This window comes from Phyllostomus hastatus, unplaced genomic scaffold (genome assembly GCF_019186645.2).
Source record: "Phyllostomus hastatus isolate PE091 unplaced genomic scaffold, TTU_PhHast_1.1 phas_contig_1, whole genome shotgun sequence".
Lineage (NCBI taxonomy): Eukaryota > Metazoa > Chordata > Mammalia > Chiroptera > Phyllostomidae > Phyllostomus > Phyllostomus hastatus.
Genome location: NW_025333498.1, coordinates 30,507,959 through 30,535,128, shown reverse-complemented (window position 1 = coordinate 30,535,128; position 27,170 = coordinate 30,507,959). Strand labels below are relative to the sequence as shown.

General features: G+C 35.6%; 1 protein-coding gene across 14 annotated transcripts in view; it reads left to right on the top strand.

Moving 5' to 3' along the window:
• PKP4 (plakophilin 4) overlaps positions 1–27,170 on the top strand; it is a 254,638-nt gene that overhangs the window by 155,776 nt on the left and 71,692 nt on the right. For all 14 annotated transcript variants that reach the window (XM_045840318.1, XM_045840234.1, XM_045839468.1 and 11 more), the window contains one exon: positions 18,529–18,563. In XM_045840318.1, coding sequence (XP_045696274.1) covers positions 18,529–18,563 — 35 coding nt within the window. The remainder of the gene's footprint in view (positions 1–18,528; positions 18,564–27,170) is intronic.

Sequence of the window (27,170 nt, the reverse complement as noted above, 5' to 3'; positions counted from 1 at the left end):
TGAGGCTACTCAAGATCTTTTGTGGTTCCATATAAATTTTTGGAATATTCCTGTTTTGTAAAACATGCCATTGGTATCTTGATCACAATTGCATCTAATCTGTAGATTGCTTTGGGTAGTATGAACATTTTAATTATGTTAATTCTTCCTATCCATGAACATGGTATATGCTTCCACTTACTTGTATCTTCCTCAATTTTTTTCTTCAGTATCCTATAATTTTTTTAGTACAGATCTTTTACCTGTTTGGTTAAATTTATTCCTGGGTACCTTAATTTTTTTGTTGTTAAAATTGTAAATGGGATTGTTTACTTAGTTTCTCTTTCTTATAGTTCATTATTGGTGTATAAAATGTTTATTTCTGAATATTAATTTTGTACCCTGCTACTTTACTGAATTCATTTATCAATTCTAGTAGCTTTTGTTGGAATATTTCATTTCTCTAGATAGTACATCATGTCATCTGTTAATAACATTTTACTTCTTTCCAATGTAGATGCCTTTTGTTTCTTCTTGTCTAATTTCTGTGGCTAATACTTTCAGTACCATCTTGAACAAGAGTAGTGAAAACAGACATCCCTGTTTTATTTCTAATCTTAAGGGAAATGGTTTTGTTTTCTCCCATTGGGTATGATGTGGGCTGTGTTATTATCATACATGTCCTTTATTATGTTGAGGTATGTTCCCTATATTCCCTGTATTTGCTGAGAGTTTTTATTATAAATGAGTGCTGGGTTTTATCAAATGCTTAGTCTGTGTCTATTGACTTGATCGTAATGGTTTTTATCCTTCATTTTGATTATGTAGTGTATCTTATTGATTTTCAGATATTGTACTAACCTTGTATCCCCAGAATAAATTTCAGTTGATCATGACATATGATCTTTTTAATGTGATGGTGGATCATGTTTGCTAGTATTTTGTTGAAGATTTTAGCATCTGTGTTCATTAGGGATATTGGTCTGTAATTTTCTTTCTTTGTAGTATCTTCATCTGCTTTTGGAATTAGTATAATGCTGGCATTGTAACATGAGTTTGGGAGTCTTCTTCCCTCTTGAATTTTGTGGAAGAGTTTGAGGGTAGGTGTTCTTTTTTGAATGTTTAGTAAAATTCCCCTGTGAAGCCATCTCGTCCAGGACTTTTGTTTGCTGAGGATTTTCTTTTTGCAGTCTCCACCCAGGATACATTTATTGATTTGAGAGAGAGACACACACACATCAGTGTGGGAGAGAAACATCAGTTGGTTTCCTCTTGTATGTGTCCTTATCAGGGACCAAACTCACAACCTACATATTTGCTTTGACCAGGAATGGAATCCATGACCTTCTTTGCACAGGACGACACTCCACTGAAGTAAAGCCACATTGGCCAGGACTGCTGAGAGGTTTTTTGTTTTTTTGTTTTTTACTGACTTGACTGCTGTGAGTTGCATTTTGTTGTTGTTGTTGTTGTTACTGCCTTGATTTTGTTAGTTGTGATTAGTCTGTTGAAATTTTTTTATTCCTACTGATTCAGTTGTGGAAGATTGTATGTTTCAAGGAATGTATCCATTTTGCCCAGCTTGTCCAATTTGTTGGCATAGAGTTTTTCTAAATATTTTCTTACAACCTTTTGTATTTTTATGGGGTCAGTTGTTACATCTTTCTCTTTCATTTTTTATTTTATTTATTTGGGTCTTCTTTCTGTTTTCCTTGAGGAATCTAGATAAAAGTTTGCCAATCTTGTTTGCCTTTTTGAATAACCAGCTCTTGATTTCATTGCTCTTTTGAATTTTTTTAGTCTCTCTGTTATTTATTTTTGCTCTAATCTTTATTCTTTCTTTTCTTATACTTACTGTGGGCATTATTTGTTCCATTTCTAGTACCTTTAGGTATAGGGTTAGGTTGTTTATTTGAGATTTTTCTTGCTTGAGATATGCCTGACTATAATGCCATGAATTTTCCTCTTAGGACTGCTTTTGCCGTGTCCCATAGATTTTGGGTTGTTGTGTATTCATTTTCACTTGTATCAAGGTAACTTTTGGTTTCTTCCTTGATATCATTGTGACCCATTCATTGCTCAGTAACATGCTATCCAACCCCCATGTGTTTGGGTCTTTTTAGTTTTATTTTAATAGATTTCTAGTTTCATACCATTGCATTGAGAGAAGATGCTCAATATGATTTTAATATTCATGAATGTTTAAAGACTTATTTTGTGTCCTAATATGTGGCCTATCTTGGGGAATATTCCATGTGCACTTGAGAAGAATGTATGTTCTGCTGCTTTAGAAGGAAATGTTTTGTAAATATCAATTAAATCCATCTGATAAGGTGTGTCATTTAAGGTCGCTGTTGCCTAGTTGATTTTTTTGTCTGGTTCATCTGTGTATTGCTGTCAGTAGGGTGTTAAAATCCTCTATTATGAGTGTATTACTGTTGACCTCTCCCTTTTTGTCCACCACGATTTTCTTCATATATTTAGGTGCTCTAGTGTTGGGTACATATATGTTTACAAGAGTTATATCCTTTTGTTGGATTGATCCCTTTAGTATTATATAATGTCCTTTGTCTCTTGTTATGGTCTCTAGGTTATTTTATTTAATTGCTATTATATATCAAAATATTAAACTGTTTGGCCATTCTCATTGAAGCACATTCCACTTCCACTTTTTAATATTATAAATAATGCAACAATGAATATTTTTAGACATATCTTCTGGTTTACTTAAGTAAGATTCTAGAAAATATGTCATTAGAAGTGAAATATTTTGGGTCATAATGAAAGCATATTTTCAGTTTTTCCAGATCTTGTTGAATTGCTTTCTGAAGTAACTTAACAATTGTATCCTCTCAAGTAGTGCATGAAAAAGTTCCAGGGTCCAAAAAATTGTTGTTTTTTTTTTTCCAATATTTAATATTAGGCAGATTCTTTAAATGTCACCAATCTAATGTTATCTCATTTTACTTTGCTTTTTTTTTCTTGGTGATGACTAGTCAGGATGAGTCTCTTTTCATATCTATAGGATCCATTTCGTAAATGAGTAATTTTGCTTCTTTTTGCGGGGGTTCTATTATTAGTTGTTTGTTTTTTGTTTTTGTTTTTGTTTTCAGCTGAAGTAACTGAGAGATGCGTATCTTAAAATTTTACAACACAGCACATTACAGTACAAAGTACACCATATTAATCTATTTTTAGAATACAAATATTTTAGTATTAGGACAAGTAGGTAGAAGAAACCACCTTCTATACATGGTATATAATAGATGCCAAATTATCCAGATATGCATCTTAGTATAAGTGAAAGCCCAAAGGGATGATACTAACATTACTATTTCCTCATTTTCTTTAGTGACTCTGTTTTTTTTTTCCTGCAAATGTTTGTGATTTCTTCTGAATTTATGCAATGCCTTTGCTTTATTGTAGAGATAGATACAAAGATACAAAAGTCTAAAAATTTTCAGTGTTCCATAAGGGATCATTATGCCTAACTATCAAAATGACAAAGCACCTTAGTAGGTGCTTTGAATAAATATATGTCTCTATTTTATCATTTTTAATTTTGTGAAGAGTGCTGTATTGAGCATATTAGGTTTGCTATCCTGACTGTCTTTCAGGAATCCTTACTTTAGTGTCTTTGTTTCTCATATCCTTAAGTGAAATACTTCTTTAAAATTATAGGGAGGAGAACAATGTTCATTCAGCACCTATTGCATAACAGATATTCATCCTAGATGTTTTGTACCCATTATCTTCTGTTTAATAGAACTTTTTTTCATTTTGACCTTTAGTTGCTTCAGTTTTAATTATTATATACCTGAACTTATCATGAGGATGATATTTTTCCTTGAAAATAGTGTTGTTCTATTGGTTTTCCACTGGAGTGTCAGTAAATGGTTTGAGAAAGTTTCACCTAACTTCACTCTGCCACCCCAAATAGACACAGTTTGTATAAAATCATGCTTACTAGAAAAGACAACTGTAAAACTCCTATGCCACAGCCCTATGTCCACTACCACTATTTTGTTTTTTCTTTATGGAAAGTCTGGAGTGGCTACCATTTCTCTTCTTGATTGGTAAGAAGCACGTTACGGGAAGTCATATAGATATTAATTTAGAGAGTCTGGAAAACACTCTTGAAAAACATATTCTCCAGTTTGTTCTTTTGCAGGGGGGACTCATTATTCCTTCATTAAATCACTGTAATCTCCATGATGAAATAAAGGAAGGTTGATGTTAAGTTCACATTCTCCTTACCATTTGACAGGTTAAGGACAGAGCAGAAAGACTCATGTGTGTCATGAGATGTTTCCTTAACCTTTCAGAGAACTACCTATACAGTTCTAATCCAATGATGTATGGAAAGGGAAATTTGAAATGTGATTTTTTACCTAAATGTGAGAGCCATCCATTAGTGCATTTTCAGCAGTTAATCAGTTTGCTATAAAAATGAACATGACATATCTGCCAAAGAGAGGAAAAAACAACTGATGAGTTTGCCAGACTTTGTAGTGCCTGAATTGTTATTATAGCCATCCTCCCTAAGGCTTCACAATCTATTTAATAACAAATCAATCTAATCTGTTTCTTGCATAGATTTTTCTACTCTGCTGTTGTATTACTCCACAATTAAATAGGTGGAAAAGCACTCTGATGCTAAAGTTGGAAGAAAAGCCTGCAGGCTACAGATTTTCAAGGCTAAAAACCAAAATCTTATATTAAACAATTGTACATTTTAACCACTGTCAAATAGTTTAGATACAACATTTGGTTTGCACATAATCCAAAAAGGAATGTCTTTAGGGAATATATGTATGTTTATTTCTTCTAGCTTTATTTTTTTGAAAAGGAACAAAAAACAGCCAGTTATTCTAGAAGCCTATGATGTGTAGTCTCTGCTTCAGAACAAGCCAATAAAAGGTTGATCTATCACCAACCCACCTTCAGTTTTGTTATCGGTAATAGTGCTGTTTGAGCTACAGAGAAAATTCGGATAATCTTAATGACCATGATACAAGAACTGGTGTTAGAAAGTACAAAATACAGATTTATATCTATTTTCTGCATTAGTAAAATGATTTTCAGTAAAAACTTATTTGTAAGTAGTGAGTACAACTATTATATTCCATATGAACATAAATACAAAGGTAGAAATTATATTATTTTTAATTCCCACCCAAGGATATGTTTTATTGATTTTAGAGAGAGAGGAAGGGAGCAGAGTGGAGAGAAAAGCATCAATGTGTGAGAAAGAGAGAGACATTGACTGATTGCCTCCCATATGCACTCCATCTGGGGATCAGACCTGCAAACTTTTGGTGTGTGAGATCCTTTTCCAACCACCTGAGACATCTGGCCAGGATAGAAAATATATTATTGATGTTAGTAGTATGTTAAGTTTAGAATTTAAAAAATCTTGGGTGCATTTTGCAACTACTAACAAAATAATGTATCTGGATCAGTGATCACCAACAGCTTCTAAAATCATTAGCTGAAAAGATGATGAGAAACTTTACAGTGAATGGATCGGGCAAAAACAACTGAACCGACTGATCTACCTGCGTTAATGTCACAAAACAGAAGTTGTGGTCTACTGATGTGATACAATGGGAAGTACATCACGTCACCTATAACGCATTCTTGCTCCAAAATTGCCGAACCATCTAGATATAAATATCAATTCATAGGAAATTCAGAGACAGAGAAACGGATAAAGCTGATTCTCTACTTCTGTCACATTGCAAACCGTTGATCTTTTCTTATTTCTCCAAAGAATGCTGAACCTGAAATCTAGGAATTTAAAGCAATTCTGTCCAACCACTTCCCTTGTCTACTTGCCATGGAGGGTGCCTATTCAACCGCTGCACAGTGTTTATGGATCACCCCTTATACCTCAAAAATGTGTTTTTGAGAGACTTTACCCTGTTCCTCCAATATTGTTATCATCATTCTTTCTCGTTTATTCTTATAGGCTTTTTTCTTTTCATTCCCCTATTTAGTAGTATGGGAAATGTACACATTTATGTGTTGGGGATAAATGGAGAAGAGAAGGAGACAAGGGAAGTAAGGAGATATGAGACAAATTAGGAATCCAGAAGAGTGTTCGGGGGAGATTTAAAGCATTCTGGCACCACTTTCCTAGATTCCATACCTCTTACAACATAGAAATGTAGCATATGCTATGACAAATGTTGACTTTATCCTTATTTGTCTATTCTTTTTTCCAGGGCAGTTGCTGATCGGGTCTATACTCTATCCCACATGTGAATTCACTCCTCTTTCAGCACTAAAATGGCTATTTTATGATGTATGCTCATGAATCAAGAGCTGAAAATGCTATTATACCTTAAGAAAGATAATTTTCTTCAAAAAGCAAAGCAGCAATTTAAGAAATATATTATGTACTTTTTACACTCATCATGAGAATAAAATTTTTCTCAAAGAAACTCTGTTGTTTATAAAATAAGTTCTTACTCTGGATAATATCATTTTAAACACAACAAATTTAATAGTGCTTTTATATGAGTATCAAATAATTGAATGTGAATAAATCATTTGCTTTTGAATATCTAAACAGGATAAATAATCAAGAGAATACAGGGTTAATAAAAAATTAGGTTTATGATATCTTGAAATTTATTTTAAATAAATTTTTCCGAGACTTCCAGCAAGATGGAGGAATAGGTGGACGCACCGTACCTCCTTGCACAACCAAGATTAGAACAACAATAATTTACGACAATAATTTACAGATAGAATAACACCCAGATCTGATAGAGGATTTATCTGAATGGAAATCGGACAGCCAAGAAGTTGAAGTAGACCCGTACATCCAGACTGGTAGGAGACAACGAGCCGGGCGGGTGCGGGGCAGGCGCGGGTCGGTGTTGTGTGGAGGGCGTGAAATCGGCGCAACAGCCATCCGGGGCGCAAGAACACAGCGGTGATCCCAGAGTATGCAAGCTGCGGCTCGCGGACCCAGTGAGGCAGCGATTGTGGGCCAGGGCAGAGCTCGCAGCCCAGGATCCCAGAGAAGGGTCTGAGCCCAGGAGAACGGAACTACCGCCATTGTTCCCTCCCGTCCCCACTCCCACCCCCGCCCCCACATATAATGTCACAATCTAGCGACTGGGGTGCCCAGCCCCAGTGAACACCCAAGGCTCTGCCCCCCACTGTAACAAGAGCAACCAGACCAGGGAAAAAAAAAGGAGAGACAGGGAAAGACATGTATCCAACAGAGCAGATCAGTCCCCGAGGACTCATCCTTTTGAGCGACCAAGTAATAGCCAATCTATCAGATGTACAGTTCAAAACACTGGTGATCAGAAAGCTCACGGAATTGGTTGATTTTGGGCGCAATTTAGTGAAAGGATGCAGGTTACCATGAAAGAGATGCAGGAAGATACGCGGAGGAGAGCCAATAGTGAAAGGAAGGAATCTGAGTCTCAAAACAATACAGTGGACCAGAAGGAAGATAGAATCAACCAAACAGGAAAGCATGATGAAATAAGAATTCAAAAACTCGAGGAAAAGCTTAAGAGCATCCTTTAAACGTTCCAACATCCAAATTATAGGGGTACCAGAATGGGAAGGGGGAAAGCAACAAATTGAGCACGTATTTGAACAAATAAAAAAGGAGAACTTCCCCAATCTGGCAAAGGGAACAGTCTTCCAAGAAATCCAAGAAGCTCAGAGAGCCCCAAAGAAGTTGGACCCAAGAAGAAACACACCAAGGCACATCATAATTACATTAGCCAAGGTAAAAACGAAGGAGAGAATCCTAGAAGCAGCAAGAGACAAGGGGACAGTCACCTACAAAGGAGTTCCCATCAGACTGTCAGCTGATTTCTCCAAAGAGACCTTACAGGCAAGAAGGGCCTGGAAAGAAATATTCCAAGTCATGAAAGACAAGGACCTGCATCCCAGATTGCTCATTCCAGCAAAGCTCTCATTTAGAATGGAAGGGCAGATAAAGTGCTTTTCAGATAAGGTCCAGTTAAAGGAGTTCATCATCACCAAGCCCTTATTTTATGAAATGCTAAAGGGACTTTCCTAAGAAAAGAAGATAAAGAAAAGACATGTATAGTAAAAGGACAGCAGACTCACAATTATTAACAACCACACCTAAAGCAAAACCAAAAGAAACTAAGTAAACAATTAGAACAGGAACAGAACCACAGAAATGGAGGGCACATGGAGGGTTAGCAGCAGGGGGGTGGGAGGAGGAGAGAGGGGGAAAAGGTATAGAGAATAAGTAGCATAGAATGTAGGTTGAAAATCGATAGGGGGAGGGCAAGAATGGTACGGGAAATGTAGAAGCTAAAGAACTCATAAGTATGACACATGGACATGAACTAAAGGGGGGAAATGTGGGTGGGAGAGGGGGTACAGGGTGGAGGGGAGAGAAGGGGGAAAATGGGACAACTGTAATAGCATAATCAATAAAATATATTAAAAATAAATAAATAAATTTTTCCTGGGTTTCAAAGCATTTTAAATTCTACATAATGTACAAAGTGATGCTGTATACATTATAAAGCTATTTATAATGATGAATATTTAAGAGATTTGGATGTCTGCCAGGGTATCTGTTAGTCTAGATCTCTCCAGCTTAGTCCTGTGCTCTGTCTCATGTAAAGCAAGTGCATAAACAGGACCCTTGCCCTCCTTTTTACCAATGCTAACTTTATTTTGAAAGTGTAAGGTTTGAATTGTTTTATACATTTCTTTTTTTTAAGTGTATTTGTGTGTTCTTTTTCATTTTAAATCTAAAATTTTTCTTTGTTCACCTTTGGACAGTTGTAGAAGAATAGAAATGAGGAAAACTGACATTTCATAGACCATCGACATATATAATTTGCAGTAGTCTATTCTAAGACTGACCCTTTGCCTAAATAGCATCCTGAGTTATGACAGAATACTTAGGAAAGAGAGTCAAGTGCTGTGTTCAGCTGTTTTACTATTTTCATCTCAGTTGCTTTCACTCTTTCAAATGTCAACTGAAATGTTAGAAAACACTTCTACTCTAATTTCTACTTTCACTGGTTGGAAAACCTATTGTGGGATGCGCTTAACAGGAAGTCACGCTTCTTCCAAAATGTGTTCACCTCCAATCCTTATAAAAGTTGCTTGAATTTTTGAATGGGCTATTATCTAGTATTTCCTATTCCTTTAATGTTGTTTGCTATGTATCAGATGCATGAATTTTCTCTTTAGGAGACTGCTTGTAATACTATTTATTTGTATCTTTCCTTTTCCTGGAATTCATTTTAGGCAGCTGTTCTGAGGGTACAAAATTATGGTAGAGTAGCATGAGTGAAAAGTGGAGTGAACTGCAAAACCAAGGGTGAGAACAAACTAGAGCCAGTAATGAGATTACAAATGTCTACCACCGTGGCTGGTTATACATTGTACTCTACACTTGCCAGCACCCCATGGAAACCAAGATGGTCCTGTTACACCATACTTTGCTGCCCCTGTTGCTTATTAATTTTTTAAAAAACTAAAATTTTAAAAGCAACTTGTGAGACCATGGGCATATTTTTAATAATGGAAAGTGTCATTGAGAGGGAGTATACGTATGGGTCAAACTGTACACCATTGACCTTTCCTGTTCCATGCAGTATCAGGCCTACCATCCTATGGCTCTCTTGTTTGCTCCTTCTGTTGGTCACACAGGTGATTGGGTTTAGAGTACAGCTGGATTGGCACAAGTTCACCCACTGTTGGGAGGGAGCCTAGGCCCATCCTCTGTTTCCAGCAGGTCAGGAGCTGCTGCATCCCCTGTGAAGGACATCATTTTCAATTCAAGTGCCCTTTCTTTTCTATAACTTCAATATCACCCTCAGATAAATAAATAATAATGAAAAGAGACCCTTTGCCCATCCCACATGCCTTGCTTCGTTCAAATTATATACATATACCACTTTCAGGACAATTTAAACCCGTGACACATAAAAATAGTGATAAACTTCAATTATGAACATGTTGTCATGTTACAGTTGCACTTTTCCTGACTGCTGAGATAAAGTGGTCCTTTCTTACAAAGAAGGAAACCAGTCGTCATCCAATAGAGAATTGTCAAAGGTCTGACTTCCTTGGTAAAGAGAATGCAGAAAGGAACCTCAGTCCTGGAAAGATTGTGAATTGGAGGAAGAGCTTTTGTTTTTGTTGAGATTGATTGTGAATAGATTATAACTAAAGTTTGAAGAAGCTCTAAAAATGTATTTAAATACCAAGATAGATTTCTTTCTGAGTGTTGCTAAAATATCCTTATTGTCATAGGCTAGTGATTGTTTTTAAACTAGGGTCAGGTCTTCAGAGCCCTTAGGGATGATAATGTGGTGGATAGAAATAGTTGTTTGCCTTCCAGCTCCCCTCTGCTTCAGCCCTGTTGCCTGGTCTACATATTGGTCTTTCTAACTTTGACTTACTAAAATAGCCTAGTGGAAGAAGGAAGAGCTGTCTGCACCTGTCTTGAGAAGAATAATCATGATATATTGTTTAATTTTGTGTAACTGCTCTATTTGTTCTGATGCTAAGATAGAAATTAAGTCTCTGTTTAATGTAAAGGATTTATATTTCTTAGTCAGTTGTTATGTAATTAAAGTCAGAGATGAGGTGTCTAATGCCCAAACACAGGAAAAACAAAACTAATTATAACCTAACAGTTAGATGTTGGTAGGTGGTATGAGTTCTTGGAACATCAGAAGACGGTGTGTAGCATTAGAGAGCCCCCAATCCCATCTCAGTCTTCTAGACCCCACTGCTCATCATGCTGATATGAGAATAAAAAGACCCGAGATTTCCACAGGCATTATATACAAAGAGTGGCATTCTCACACATAAATTCAAATGCACTCAAGAAAGCCTAGGACACAGAGTGGCTTTACCTAGCTAAGAACGCATAAGATACTAGTGGACTATTTTACAAATGCATTAAGAAAACTGAGTCAAGTTTTAAATGTAATAACTAAAAGGGAAGGCAGAGCAATACTAGGCAGAAATAAGACTTGAAATATGTTATGATGTTATCTCTACATTATAACTGAAGGTTTAATTTAATTATAATTAACGAAGATAGAGAAATTGAAGTGTTCAACAGAATGGATTACTCAGATGAAGAAGTTTGTTTAAATATATCATATAACACTCCAAGTAGAGACTAAAACTTGAGAATGTTTAGTAGTTACTCAGCTAAATTCTTGAGGAGAAAAATCCTAGGTGCCTAGTAGGATATATGGAATTACCTGGAGCCCATATCTATGATTCCTGAAGCAGTTCATTAAAAAGCATTTTGTAATGCCTAGAGGATAAGAGGTGTTAGATAATTACAGTGTGAATCCATTGCCAAAAAGTAAAACCCCAAACAAACCTACTTTTTTCATTTTTAACTGAAAAATAGACCTTGGAATCAGCTTAAAAGTAGTTATAAATACTAGATTAATAGGTTTCCAAAGGTAATTATAACAAACCAATGGAGTTGCCAGAAGTTTTCATAATGGATTTAGAACCCAGAAAACCTATACAATTGCTAATGGAGTTATTTTTTTTTTTTGAAAGATTTTATTTATTTATTTTTAGAGAGGGAAAGGAGCGGGGGAGAGAGAGAAACTTCAATGTGCAATTGCTGGGGGCCATGGTCTGCAACCCAGGCATGTGTCCTGACTGGGAATTGAACCTGCGACACTTTGGTTTGCAGCCCGAGTTCAATCCACTGAGCTACGCCAGCCAGGCTAATGGAGTAATTTTAATTAGTAGAATAGTAAAGCCTACCAGTACCATGAAAAAATTGAAGGGTAATATTTTAAGTGAGCAAACCATATATTGAAGATAAGACATTAATAAAGGCATAAAGAAAGAGAAAAGCAGCTTGGAATTTACTCTAGCTACTGAGATTTCATCTGTAAACATATGATAGTTTGTTGAATTAAAGAGTTAACACATGCAGTAGAATTATAGAACTTTTGTATGGAACTCAGAATTTATGGTACAAGCTCAAAATAATACAACTAATAGGAAACTCAAAAGAAAAGAGTAAGGCCAGCAATGTATAAATAAATGTACCTTAAAATCTTTTATAATAAGATTAGTGATCATATGATCAAATAGTGTTCATTAATTATCTGTGTTCAGTAAAGGAACAAAACCTAAGGATCATTTAAAAATATTATGGGAGAATATGCCAATATGGTGAAATAAGTACATCCTATAATGCTCCTGAATTTGGTGGTTTAAACAACTATTTGAAGAGATTATCATAATATAAAGGGGGGAATGTCAGGTTTACTGCACATGTAGAATATTATGTTGGTGGTCTCCCAGACAAGCTGGTTTCCCAGCCCTTTACAATTTTTGAGCTGTGGGAATTGAGCTACATATCTTTCCTGCCAGAGGCTTCATGTACTAATCCCTACCTGGGTAGTATCAATGCCAATTTACCTCCTTTTAATAGGTGAGTGGAAAGAGAGCTAGCTCTTGTGTTTTAAAAGATAAATGTATCACATTTTTTATTGTTATGTGAATGCTTCTTTACTCAGCACACTGCTGGATCCATCAGAGTCCTCTTAAAAGATTTTGGCTTTAGAGTCAGCTTTTCAAGTCTCTTGACACCCTTTTGGTTTTGAGGGGTATGTGATCCAGTTTGGGGAGCCACACAGATACTGTAATAAGTAATTGCAAAACAATTGTAAGCACCTGGAAGGCAAGGACTTTTTCTCTCTTCACTGTTATAACCCAGCCTCTAACAATGTCTGACACTCAGTAGATGATCGACAAATATTTGTTGAATGAATAATATAATAGAAACAATAAACATCTTTTCTACAAGATATAGAAAGAGCCAAAAACAAGGGGGGTAGGTGATTCAAAGAATTTCTAAAATTGCACAGAATTTGCATTAAAAAGAACAATCCAAAGAGTTAAGATCAGCTATTATTTATTTAGTATGCTCCTCAGTGCTGGCTGGATGCAGGTAGAATTAAGACACAGTCTTTACCTTCCAGAAGGCCATAGTTTGGTAGTGAAAACAGGTAAACAAATACTGTGGTTACAATCATATGAAAAGTCCAAAAATCAAAATGGATTACTAGGTACACTCTTAGCATAAAGGAGGATGTGATCAACTTTCGTTGAGCTACTTCTTGAGAAATGATTGGTGGTCACCAAGGACAATGCTTTAAAGGATATATTTGACAGTGGAACATGCCTATCCTCTATTTATAAATACAAATTTCTAAAATAATTCATTTCAGTGATTTTTCTCCACTAATACTAAGTGAAATTTAATTTGTTACTGGCTATGCTTAAATTTTTTTACCTATTAATGAGGTTTCTATATATACACATATATGTACATGTATATTAAATTTCTTAACACAATAATTTTTTAAAAAAAAAAGAAGTGAATGTTATAAGTTGACTATGTGATAGTCTCAGGGTAAGACCCACTTCCCTTTTCAACAGGGGAATAACTCGGTATTCTATCCCAATTTAGTGTGTCCCTTGGAGAGTAATGACAGTAACCTAAATCTACTAGTGATCGAAAGAGCCCCATCTAGACCTGGGAGAAGACAAGAGAAATGACATAATAAAGTTACAGTGTGGCACCATCAAATTTTCCACTGCCCCCGCCCCTGCTGCTTACCTACTGGTGTCCGCTAAAGCAGGCTGGCTTACATCAGACACTAGAATCAGGATAAAATTGGGTACAGAATTAAGTAGACCATTTTTCAAAAATATTCCCATTATTAAGTGATACATAGTGAAGGTAAACATCATTAGAGTGTTCGGTTTCATGCATATCTAACATATATATTGTTATATGGTACTTGCATATGCCATTCTGAATGGAATTTGTATAATTTTGAAAGGGTTTCCAGACTCTACTTCTGTTCTATTCCCAAAATAGCATGGGAAGTGTGAAACAGGATGGCATGTGAGAGAACTGCAAGTAATTAAAAGTGCCTAGAATGTAGGTTTCTGTGGGAAAGGACAAACCGAAGGAACCAGGTTGTGGAGGGCCTTCTGTGCCAAACTAAGCTGTCTGAGTCTGTGCCAGACTAGGATGTTGGAAAGTCATCCTCTGTGGGTCTGTTGTGCATTAGCATCAGGAGGACAATGTTGGATTGTAGTGTATGAAAAATCACTGTGAGCAGCAGCATGGAAAAGAGCCTGAAAAGATGAGAAATTAAAGCAGGAAAACAAGTTAGGATAGAGACTGAAAGAATGATCCAGCTAGAGGTGATGAGAGGATGAAGGCCTGAACTTGTCTGTGGTGGTAAAGATGAAATCAGATGTATGTTTTGATTGGCAGCCATGTGCCAGATACTGTCTTAGGCTCTGGAGGTACATCTGTGAACAAGGCAGACTTCACTGTCCTCGTGGAGTTTGCACACTAGTTGGGGCTGGGGGAGGTCAGGAACAATAAAATGATTCATGTTCTTCAATTTGAATGACTAGGCAGTAATGTAATGATTAAATGGGAGTTAGTGTGGGAAGAAAGTTTGAATGTGTTGAGTATGAAATATATCTATGTGTTTGGAAATATTTGTCTAGATTTGAGGAGTGAGGTTTTGGCTTTCTTCAGAGGGCCTGTTTATGTTTGTTTTTAGTCATAATACTTAGTTTTATGGTAACACTCATCAGGACTTTTGGTTGAATTGAATCTGCTCTGGCCTGTGTAAGCAGACAAGAAACTTATTAAAATCTTTTGGGTGTCAACTTATGGAATCTCTAGGAAGGCCAGAGAGCCCGATTCTAAGTCAGGGTATCCATGAACATTGTGACTGCTGGGTCCAACACAGATGCTCCCCACCATACCATGGTCACCTCCTCACGTGGCTGCTTGTAGACCCTCTGAGGCTGGCCTGTCCTCTGCCTGCAGAAGAGTATGAACAGCTTAATTTTCTGACTCATGGAAAGATGCCAAAATAAGGAGGGTTTCAAAGACATTGCATAGCTATAAATATCCAACAAAAATGTATTTGCCTCCAACTTATGGGAAAAATATTTAATTTCATAAGTGTGTACAATTTTACAGTACTTTACTACATATTTTCATGTAATGTTGTGATGAAGGCTTGGTGTCTTCCTTAAAACTAACATTATTCACATTAAAACAAATTGCCTTGATTTATTAATTTGCTAATGAATTTGCTTTTAACTGTTGTTCATACCAAACTTATGAATGGCTTTCATTCTGGAAGGTTGTCAATAATTATTGAAAAATGTGAATACATCTTCCCACTGAAACTAAGTTAATATGTATGATTCAGGTTTTGTATATTAAAATGTGTTTCACATTCCACTGGAAGCTCCTGAACACAAGCTACTTGGCATTTTCAGATGAGAAATGAAGGGAATGGGATGAAGTCATTGTGGGCACTGTGCCTATAGTCACATTGTAGACATTCAATAAAAGTTGGCAAAGTGTTTCTAGGAATAGATGATTAGAGGGAGAGAGGGAAGAAGGAGGGAGTGAGCTTATATTTATAATAGGGAGCTGCCTTTATTTTTAATATATTTTATTGATCATGCTATCACAAATGTCCCATTTTTTTCTCCCCTTTATTCCCCTCCACCCTGCACCCCCTCACACCAGCATTCCCCCTACCTTACTTAGTTCATGAGGGAGCTGCCTTTAATTTTTCTAATTAAAGCAGGTTATATCCAGTGACTTAACATTTCAAGGGATTAAGCAAAAACAAAACATATATAAAACACATGGACACAGGACAACAGTGTGATGATAGCCAGAGGGATAGGGGTTGAGGGGGAGGTGGAGGTGAGCAAAGGAGGGGAAGTAGAGATGGAAGGAGACTTTGCTTGGGACGACACACAATGCAGTGTGCAGATGGTGTTTTGTTGAGTTGTACACTTGACACCTGTATGGTTTTGTGAACTATTGTCACCCCAATAAATTCAATTAAAAAAAAACAGGTTACATTCAGCAACTTAATGTTTCAAAATTGCACATATATATTGTCTGATCCCTGAATTCCAGAGTGGTAATTCAAAAGGAAATAGACTGTCTGAATAACATTCAGTGGCCAGTCATAACAGAGTTGTAGGGTTAGTGTCAAGATAATTGGGCTGAATATACAGAGGTTAGCAAAAGTATGTTTATACAAAAGAGTTTAGTCTTGTATTATTTATTAATAATTGTTTTATTTTCCGTGCAAACAACTGTATACCTGCTTTTGCCTCACCCTGTATAGTCATCAAAATATACTGTGGAACTTTTTGCTTATCTTTAATGGTAATGTTAGCTTACTTTCCTAATGATTTATATCTCTTAACCTAATGTAGAGTTGGGGAAAAGAATATGAACTGAAGCTTTCCATTGCCTTCACTTAGAAATGCCTTATTATATTGATGACCAAAGAGGTCTTTTCATCAGAAAAATGCTGTTTGCCTGATTGTTACACAATGAGGCTACTGGAATTTTCTGCTTATGGTAGAGGAGAACAAGTTGATTTGCTTGAACAGAGTAATAACTAATCATTTATATGCCTGATTTTTTCAGAGCAATGAAGAATACGGTATTACTTTTTTCACAATTTGTGTTACAAGAACAATATGTATAAAGCATCTGCTGTGTATCGGGCAATATGTTAGGTACTTAATAAGAGGAGATGAGCAAAACAGATATAGCCCTTGCCCAATTTGAGCAATTAACATGAATTATATTCTATTATATATAATTTTAAGAATTAAAATCTTGTAAAAGTATTTTATTAAAGTTTATGTAAATTTCAAACTCAGAAGATAAGTAGACTTTCTTGATATTCCCAAGAAACTTAACTGTATTAAACATTCCTGGATGGCATTTTGATTTATCATGTGGTTTAGTATTGACAAGAAATATGAGCATTTTGATAGGGACACAGTTGAATAAATAATATCAACCTCAGTGCTTAGAAAACTAATTTAGATAATAGAGCTAAATGACAAAAATAGATTCAATAAAAGTTGAAATGAGTTTAGGGAGCCACTTTTAGAGTCATACGAATGTGAAAAAGCACTTTCAGGAGCAAGACAGATGTGCCCTTACTGGTATTTAACCAAATTTTCATCTTTTTTCATCTCATCAGTCTCTTTTGAAGTCAGTCAGGCCTGCAACAGACAAAGGAACATCACTGAAATGCTGAAGATCAGCATTAACTGATTGACTCCATTCTTTGGGAGCATGCTCCCTACTTGCAGCTGATTTCAAGGTCCTGGAATGTGAGCTGCTATGCCTCTGATGAAGAAAAGGCAAATCACACACAAAATTAAAGCTCAGGGAGTTCTTATGCCGTCCAGAGTTTTTAACCAGTGGGAGTTTCATTCACCGCTTAATGACTTGGAGAGATATCAAGGGGTTAAAAAAACTTAAAATCTTACAACCATAGCAGTAAAAGGATTGTTCCCTTCTTCTGTTCTAAGTCCTTCATTTTACAGTGTTTCCTTAAAGTCACACATCTTTTCCTTAAATTTAATGAACAGTCCACAAATACTTTAATATGTGTTTTATTCTGATTTTTTAAAAAGTACAAATGTTTATAAAGAAACAATTTTTTGAATTGTGCCAAGATAACTGCTTACTGCTTTGGTTTTTATTTTTCTAGACTTCTTTGTAGACATATTGTTTATGTGTACGTACTACGGCAAAAATGGGGTAACAGGCTGTTCTGCCATATAGCACAGTACTGAGATGCCCTGACTTTGTAATCAAATGATCCTGGGTTTGAATCCCAGCTCTTGAGGTTATAAATAAATCTTTGGCCAGTTACTTTATCTATAAAATAAAGATAATGTACCTACTCATAAGGTTGTTTTTGAATTATATAATGGAGATAATATATGTGGGGCACTTGTAATAAAGTATTTAGTAAATACTTAATAATCCAGCTTCTTTTTCCTATGTTCCTACCACATTGTCCCCTTCACACCTTGCTTTTTTGTATTGATTAAGGGATGGAGGGCAGAGAGGCACAGAAATTGGTACTCTATAAACCAAGAAAAATGTATAGCTAAAAATTTCTCCTGGCTTGGAAAGCCTTATATTTTTTATAAAAGTTTTATGATTTAACTTTTATAAGTTAACATTCAATTTGAACTGATCCCATTAACTTTTGTGTCTATTGTATCTAGAGCTTCTTTGGAAAATAAGTAAAGTGAGTGAAGTTCTTAAACTTCTTGGTTCTTTTTAATGTATATGTTTTAATTTATATGTAGTTTGCATCTTACCACAGAAAGCAGCAATAGTACATCATATAAGTACCATGATTATCATACATAGTTGTGCTATTTTATTCGTCTCATTCAAGGAGAATCTTATGTCACTTTATAATTTGCCTTAATTTCCAAGTAGACATACAATTTTGTCTCAAATTAATGGGAAAGGTTAAGTAATTAACTTAGTGAGAAGAGTAATTTTGAATTTTGTCTGGGGTTTGTATACTTAATGTAATTAAATGTGATAATTAAATGTTTATATGCAAAATGTGGCCACAATTAAATTTTATGACAAAGAAAGTAAATGTTGCTATTTCTTCTTTTCTCTAGCTCAACTGAAAAGTCATTTCCTTGGAGATCAACAGGTATGAGTTTTTATCACATAAAAAAATCTTTATTATGTTTTACACACACATACACACAAAGTAGCTTTATAGACTGCTTTTTTAATTTACTACCTCGGTAAAACTAATCTAAGCAAGCAAAGCCTTTAATGGTGACAATATTGAGCTATTTTGCTTTGAAGTAGTACTTTTTAATATGCTTAATTTTAAAATAATTAAATAGAGTTGTATATTTCAACAGTAAAAAAAGATAAAGCACTGGACATCAACACTGTTAATATCTACCCAATATCAGAAAATTCTGTATCATAAGGAAACACATGAGATTTCCCCACAAAGGTTATTGTATAACCTAGGAAAGTTGGCTAATCACTTATATAAGTCAAGGTCTTTTCTTTCAATGTTGCTAATACTCAGAAGTTACCTGAATTTATTTTCTTTATGTAGCATTTCTGGTAGTTTCTAATATACTCTGGAAGCTTCTTTCTATTTTTCCTTTTTTCCCTAAATTTATCTCATATAAAGGACAAATTAAGGAGAGTGTTTGCCACTTTCACAAATATTTGATGTCTTAGTCTTTATTCATTCAGTGTTTGCTGAGCAGCCACATCATAGACCCAGTACTATATACATTGCCTGTCAGGCAGTGATAGGTTCAACACCCATATGGCCCCATCGCCTCCTGTGGAGCTTAGAATGTAAAGGATGTTGCCAACAATGTATAAATGCTAGATAGAATAGGCTTTGATATCTAGATACTTTGGCAATTGTTAAACAGGGCTTAAATTGAGTAAAACTCAGATCCCCAAATGCCTCATATCTGAGTTTACCTGAACCTGATACCAGGAGTCTTGTGTTACTTATAGCGCATACAAGACATTCTTCTGTTTATAAAGAAGGTATTCTCAAGAACTGTAGTATTTACTCAAGCCATTGATTACGTATAGACATGTGAAAAGCTACTTAATGAGACATACAAAGAACAGTTTAATGCAGGGCATGCCATGAATTAGTAATGTGTGGTTAATTGACAAATAAGTGTTATGTGAGGAAACGTGTTTATAAATGCACAGCCTGCTTCTGAAGTAGCTTTGGAGAGAAGATGTGCCTGGAACCTAGGGCTTGACTGGTGGAGAGGGTGCTGTCATTAGGTGGCAGAAGAGACAACAGAAATGTCACATGGGAAAATTTAAAACTGGTTTGGGAGATGACAAGGTGTGTAAAAGGAACAGCCACAACGGGCCAAATTACAGATATCTGCACATATCAGGGACTTTGAACTCCTCTCCTGCAGATTTTAGAGAGCCACTGAAATTCCTTTGAGTGAAAAGTCATCTGATGTAAACTTTCCTCAGGAGAAATAGCAGAGCTATGAACTATTAAAAAGTGATTTGAAAAATTAGTTTAAAGGAAAATGCTAAGTACACCATAGTGCATTTGTTATTTGGCTGTGCCAAAATTTACCATTTAATATAAGATTCTTCTCTAAGTTCATTTTAATACTGTATCATTAACTTATTCCAGAACTACCTGAGAGCTTTTAATAGTTGTCTAGCGCTCAGTCATCAATGATTAAAACAATTATCCTTGCCCTCTTTGGTGCTTCATGTCTAGTGAAAGTATATAACTGTGCACACTTAAAACTTGGGGTCTGTGGGGATGCTCTGAAGAAAACAAGTATGTACAAGTTGTCAGGTTGTTTCTCATTTTTCATTCTCTTAACATTGCGACAAACTCCCCTATGTGTAAAATTGTATCTGCACCATAAGCTAGATTTTTAAGAAGAAAATTATGTAATGTATATGGAACATTGTCAAGGCTTTTAATGTATGTAACCAAGTTTCATTCCTGAAAAGATTGTGTTGATTCTCTTTCCCTTAAGGGATATGAGGTTGATCTTCTCATATTCCCCCATTAGTGTCATCATTTATATTTCTAACTATCTACAAAATATTAAAATACCTCTGTGTTGTCCCCTTCTATTGGAGGGTTAGTGTTTGATAGGTGAGAGTTCTTTGTAGGCCAAGAGTAATAGTTCTATCATTTATGGCTCTGTCAGGAAAACTGTGCCCATGCCAGGTAGCTGAATATGAGGGATTCGATATGGGGAAGTTATAGTTAAGAGTGTGGGTTGGAAGGTTTGGGAAAATTAAACAGCATGATGAAGCACCCAGAAGATTGGTCATAACAGGAAGCTCCTACCATTTCTAGGATTGCAGGGGCCAAAGGCTAGGTAGTTTTGGAGATGGGGCAGGGGCAGTTCCAGGATCAGCTAGAACCACAAAGTGCTGAGTAGAGCTGCAGAAACATCCTGGCTTTTCTGTGTAGTCTTCCTCCTAACCCACACCAGTCTGTCCTGGCTGAACTGAGCTGGAATGGACAGTTACAGATTTTTAACTACCGAAAAAGCCAGGGAGGCACAGTGCATAATTATGTTGATTTACATACAGAGAGAATGATCTTAGTGTATGAAGACACATGATAGGCAATCAAATGTCTGGGTACTTGGCATTCTTTCTGTCTGCTGTTCCCTCCTCTACATTTACTCAGCTCGTCATTGGACCACCATTTCCCTAATTACTATTGCAGTAAATATATATATAAAATGTTATATGTATAAATGTAATATTACATGTGTCTGTATGTGTATAAACAGCTTCTGAAATACTGTAATATTAGGGAAATACAGCTCCAGTAATTCATCTGTTCTCACCACAGCTACATTTGTAATTCACACCTATTAACTGTGCTTCATGCCTTTTGTTGGAATATACTCTTGCCCAAACTCCTGTTCAAACCTGGCAGGTATTACATTTACTTATGCTTTCCTTCTTTTGAGAGGTTGGCGGAAGTGTATTAACCTTCAAACACAACAATCACAACTGGGTATTTGTTCTGCCTTCTAATATTTTGACTATTAATTGTTCCTTGTCATTATTGTTAGACTTGCTTTTTCAGCCATGGCAATAAGCTATAATTATGAGGGTAGAAAATTGAAATTTGATTGTATGAATAAAAGTAAAATCTAATTTGTTTCATGTCTCCTTATCTAAGTAGTAATAGGCACTTTTTAGAAGTTTGATTGTAAGTAAAAAAAAATTATTTGCTGCTACTTTTATTGTAAAGTTTAACTATTATCTTCTCATTACCACTTTGCATGCAGAGATACTGAATACAATATGAAAATCATCTCCTTTTTAGAATTTGGCAATCTGAAGCAGGGTGACTTAAATGTAAAAAAATATATACTTAAAAGGTCTTCAGTCTACTTTGTCTTTGTCTGGGTTTTGACAAGAAAAACATCATTATTCACTTTTCTTGATTTCCTAAATAAGAAAAGATTGCATGAAAGGACCTACGATTGAAGGCCTGTTACTGTTCCTTATTTTCCTTCAATATTTTGCACATTTACATGTAAATTTTTCTGTCTTTTTTATTACAGTTTTGTCTTGAAAAGCTTAGTGCTTTAAAGCTTGTCTGCAGTAAGGTGAATTGTTAATGGAGCAGTGGTTTAATCACTCACTACCTGGGAGAGCGCCCTACCTACTCAGGTGTTTTCAGGATGTTACATTCCGTTGAAGTGACAGAAAATGAAACCACCTGCTAAATTTTGTTTTTAAAGACCTAACTTCCTTTAGAGTCATTTTCCAAGAGTCATTTTCGGCTCAGGCTGCCCTAAGCCGAAAAGATTTTCATTTCTTTCTGGCTCAGTTCAACAGAATCAGATTGCTTGTTTTTTTCTGGTTGGTTGGTTTTTAACCTGTATTAGGAATAGGAAGGTGTTTGAAAGTAAAATAGCCAAAGCTTTTTAAGTTTGGATGCTCAAAGAGAGAACTTCCCAAATTGTGGGGGAAAACTGTTCGTTTTACAAACATTTTATTATCCTAGGCTAACCGGGAAGGAGACTTAAGGAGAAGCTTCCCTAGAAGTAATAGTTAGTTGTTTTGACCCATTTATTCTCTGTTGTTACCTTGCCTTCCTGTAGCCTTCTCTCTTCATTAGTCTGCATTGTGTAGCTCATCAGCATTGCATACGTACTCTCTAAAAACATACGTGCACATCTTTTTGTCTTTTATGAAGAAGAGAGAGTGTCATTTTTTGTTTTGGGTTAGTCTTTTCCTTAGCCTTGCATTGTTTTATAAACTTGCATTTTTGTGTTTTCATGCATATTCTCTAAGAGGGGGTGAAGAGGGAATGTTGTCTCAGTGTTCCTTTCCCCCCTCTTTTATTGGTGTGCCATTTTCCCATGTTCATATCTATAGTTCTCAACAATTTATGTATTTGTACAATCTCTTATGTTCCACCAAAGTTTGAGGTAGCTTTTAAGAAGACATATAATAAAAAATAAAAATAAACACCAGAATCAAACATATACATACATCAAGACCTATTATTATACATATTATAATACTATAATATTATACATATTATAATAATAGGTCTTGAGGAAAATGAGAATGCAAATACATGCACATGTAATTATACTTCTTCATGATGGAAAACATTGTGCAGAATATCTTTTAAAGAAAGAACCTTGGACTTACCTCTTTGAGAAAAAGCATACCATTTAAGAAAACTGGGAAAGGTTTACAGGAACAAATACAAAGGACACATGGACAAAAACTGGGGCGGGTGGAAATGGGGGGGAGGTGGGGAGGGGTGGGTAGGTGGGCTGGGATGGGAGTAAAGGACAGAAAACTGTACTTGAACAATGATTAAAATAAAATTTAAAAAAAGAAAAGAAAAAGCATACCAATGCAGTCATAAAAATAACCATACACAGTGTGTGCTACCACCAGGAAGAAGCTGTTGAAGCCATATATTGAATCCTTTTGTCAAAGTTATCATTGGTTGTTGCTTAAATACTCCAGCCATATCCTGTAAAGTGAACTTTGCCACAATTTTACTGTATTTCTGTTCCAGGGAAAAAATTACTGGAGCCCAAGCAATTTGGCGACTTATATATAAAATAAGAGGAGGGGAGTGGCATCAGCCTGAGAATCTGCCCCTCCCTCTTCCCCCCACCTCCCATGTAGATGAGGAGGAAGAGCAGCCTGCAGAGCTGAGCACTGTCTGTTCCCACCAGACCAGAGAGGGCCCACTTTCACTTCAAGAGAGTGTTCAGAAAATAGTTGCAGGAGCAGAAATTAATGTAACTTAAGTAATTGAGAATTACTACTCATAGATAAGAAATTGAAGAGATCAAAAGATGACAGTATCTAATAAAGCAGTGAGTTATCAAAGGACACAGGAGCATAAATGGGGAAATTTCTGGTTGACCCAGAAGGCATTAAAGGATCAATAGACATAGCTGGGTCTTTTAGGATATGTAGTGCATAGGAGAGAGAACTGTAACAATTACATGCAGTTAAGATATTTGATGTTGAAAAATAAATATGAAAGGGAAGAAAGATGAGAAAAGATTGTAATGAAATAGCAAATTTTAAACTGATCAGATTATTTAATTTCACAGTGCTATATTTGTTTATTATAGAATATGTATTGAAGTGCTGTAATTTTAACATACTGTACATTTGAATCATGATTTTGTGATACATACTGACAGTAGTTAACATATACTAATACTGTATAGGAGGTAGGTTTTGTATTTTGTTTATGTATTTAAATTTTGTTTCTAAAATGTGTAGAAACAAGTTTGTTCCACTGAGGTGGGTTTAAAAAATAATAATAATAATACTAAACATGAATGATGAGAGACTAGCCCTAAGTTAATTTATTTGTCTTTTTTTCCTCCATCTGGAACAAGTAATTTACAACACAAAAAAGTATCAACATATCATAAGAATCTAACTTAAATGGGAACCTTTTATGCCTCAGTAGAAATATACTGAATTTATAAAATAGCTACAGGAAGAAGTTATACATGTTTATAAATAGACTATTAGATTAGCGGTTATGTATAAAGTCTATTATTTTATTGAGGATTTTGGATTGTTTTTATTATAGCTACAAATTATATAGATGACAAAATTTTACTATGGATTCCTTAGTGTTTCTCGTCTAAATACCAGGAGAAATACAAACTTCTGTTGAATTATCCTTAGAGTCCAAGTTCAGCCTCCCATATATTTAGGCCTTTTTCATCACATAGACTTGGTAGTCGTGTTACCACAATTACAGTGATGTAGCTTCCCAATCACCACTCTGATGAGTCTCTTTTTAATGTTTTGTTATAAAAGTAAGGCATGCTTCTTATTTTTAAAATATAATAAGTTTAAATATTTGAAGTAAAGGGGAAAACTTCCTTCATTGCTGCATCTCTTCATCCCATGGCCATTGCCCCACACACTGAGAGTGAGGCTGCCACGGATCCCCTCTGGAGGAGTTTTGTGACCTGGTGAAAGAAAGAAAGAAAAAAAAAACCCGGAAAAGACCACCTGCATAAACAGACATTATCACAAACTAGCTTATCTCCTATTTGTTCCCTAGAAACAATTCATTCTTCCTTTAGATACCTTTTCTCCTCCTCCTCCCTTATTAGCCCCTAATTTTAGCCGCTGGTGTGGAATGGTATTAAATGTAGACTTTGGTTGAAAAATAAAATTAAAAAAGAAAAAGAAATAAGGGAAGCTCCAAGAAGGCATCTGTTGAGTTTCAAATGTTTTCAGTTTAAAATGATCTTCATGCCAACTCCATTGAGGTCCAAATGGGTTCCCACAAGTATATGTTCCTGTCTATACTTACCAATGCTTACTCTGTTACCAGGAATAGAAGTGTAAATCTTCATGAGTGTTTTAAATTTTAATAAGTTATTAGGCTTTAAAAACGTTTGTTTCAAATTTCCTTCTAAATCTTGGACAGATAAAACAATAAAATTATTTAAAGAAATAGTTATTGAATATTTATTAAATTAGAATATTCCATGGAGGCTTCAGCATTACCAGTGATAATTATATTATTTGACTACTTCTTATGAAGCTTGCAAATCACCCTGAGCTTGGAGTTTAATAAAATTTTCTTGTGTCCTGTCAGTTTCACTTTTTTCTCTTTTTATATCTGGCTCAAAATGATCAGATACATTTTCTATCAAAAAAAAAAAGTACAACAACCACTACCAAAACAAGCAAAATACAATTTTTTATCTTCATTGCATTTTTCCCATTACCATTTAATCCTCTTATACTCCCCTTCCCCCAACAATCACCATACTTGTCCATGCCCATGAGTCCTTTTTTCCTTTTTCCTCAATCCCTCCACCCGCTACCCTCCACAGCCCCCTCCAGTGGTGATCATCCTGCCCTCCATGTATGAGTCTGTCCCCATTTTTATTATTAGTTCAGTCTGTTCATTGGATTTCATTTGTGAGTGAAATCATATGGTATTTGTCTTTCTCTTACAAGCTTATTTCACTTAGCATAATGTTCTCCAGGTCCATCCATACTATTGCAAAGGGTAACATTTTTTCTTTTTTACGGCTGGGTAGTATTCATTGTGTAAATGCCCCATACTTGTTTTATCCATTCATCTACTGATGGACACTTGGGCTGCTCCTATATCTTGGCAATTGTGAATAACGCTGCAGTGAACATAGGAGTGCTTGTGTTTTTTCAAATTAGTGTTTTGGGTCTCTTCAGATATATTCCCAGAAATTGGATTGCTGAGTCAAAAGACTGATTCATTTTTAAATTTTTGAGATATCTCCATACTATTTTCCACAGTGGCTGCACCAGTGTGCATTTCTACCAACAGTGCAAAAGGTTTCCCCTTTCTCCATTGTACTTGTTTGTTGATTTACTGATGATGAGGTACCATCTCACACCTGTCAAAAAAACAAACTTATCACTAGTGAACATAATTTGAGTACAAATATCTCCAGAGGTTCCCAAACTTTGCTGTACATTAGAATTGCCTGTAGAGCTGTTAAAATTTTGATGTCCAGGCTTCCCTACACAGTTCAAGAGTCTGAGACCTGCTCCAGGCATCGGTAGTCTTTACAAATCCCCCTGGTGATTCTGCTCTGCAGTGTGAGCACCACTGCCTTACTCATAATTAAATTAATTTAATTACAGGTAAGTAAAGAGAAGAGTTAACTGTTTGATTAATCTGTCTATCCTATATAGATTGTACTTCAGGATAACCAAATAATCCTAGTCATTACTAACTGTATACAGATTTCTAGAGTATGCCAAAAGAATTCCTGTGAATAAATATAGAAAAAACAGTAAAATTAGGGGGAAAAATCACAATTTGCATCCCTAATGAAACAATTGATTCAAGCAAAGATGGTCAATGTATGCAAAAACCTTTGTATTTCCACTCCTAGCTGCACATGAGAATCCCCTTGGAAGCTTTTTAAATTTCTCATATTCAGACTACAATTTAGGTTGATTGAATTGGACTATCTGGGCTTGGACTCAGTCAGCAGCAGTTTCTCAACCCTGAACCAAGACAATTGCAGTGTGCAACGAAGGCTGAGAACCATTGCTCTAGGAGAAAGGTTGATGGTAAACTTAAAAGAGAAAGACCAGTCTGCCTCCACGTGAATTGGCTGTTTAATCTTGGCAACTATAAAAGATTGTAACTGTAAAAGTTATGATATGACATGATGTGAAGTACACAGTATCATCCATAAAGTATCCTACTACAAAAGCTTTACCTGAGAGCTTT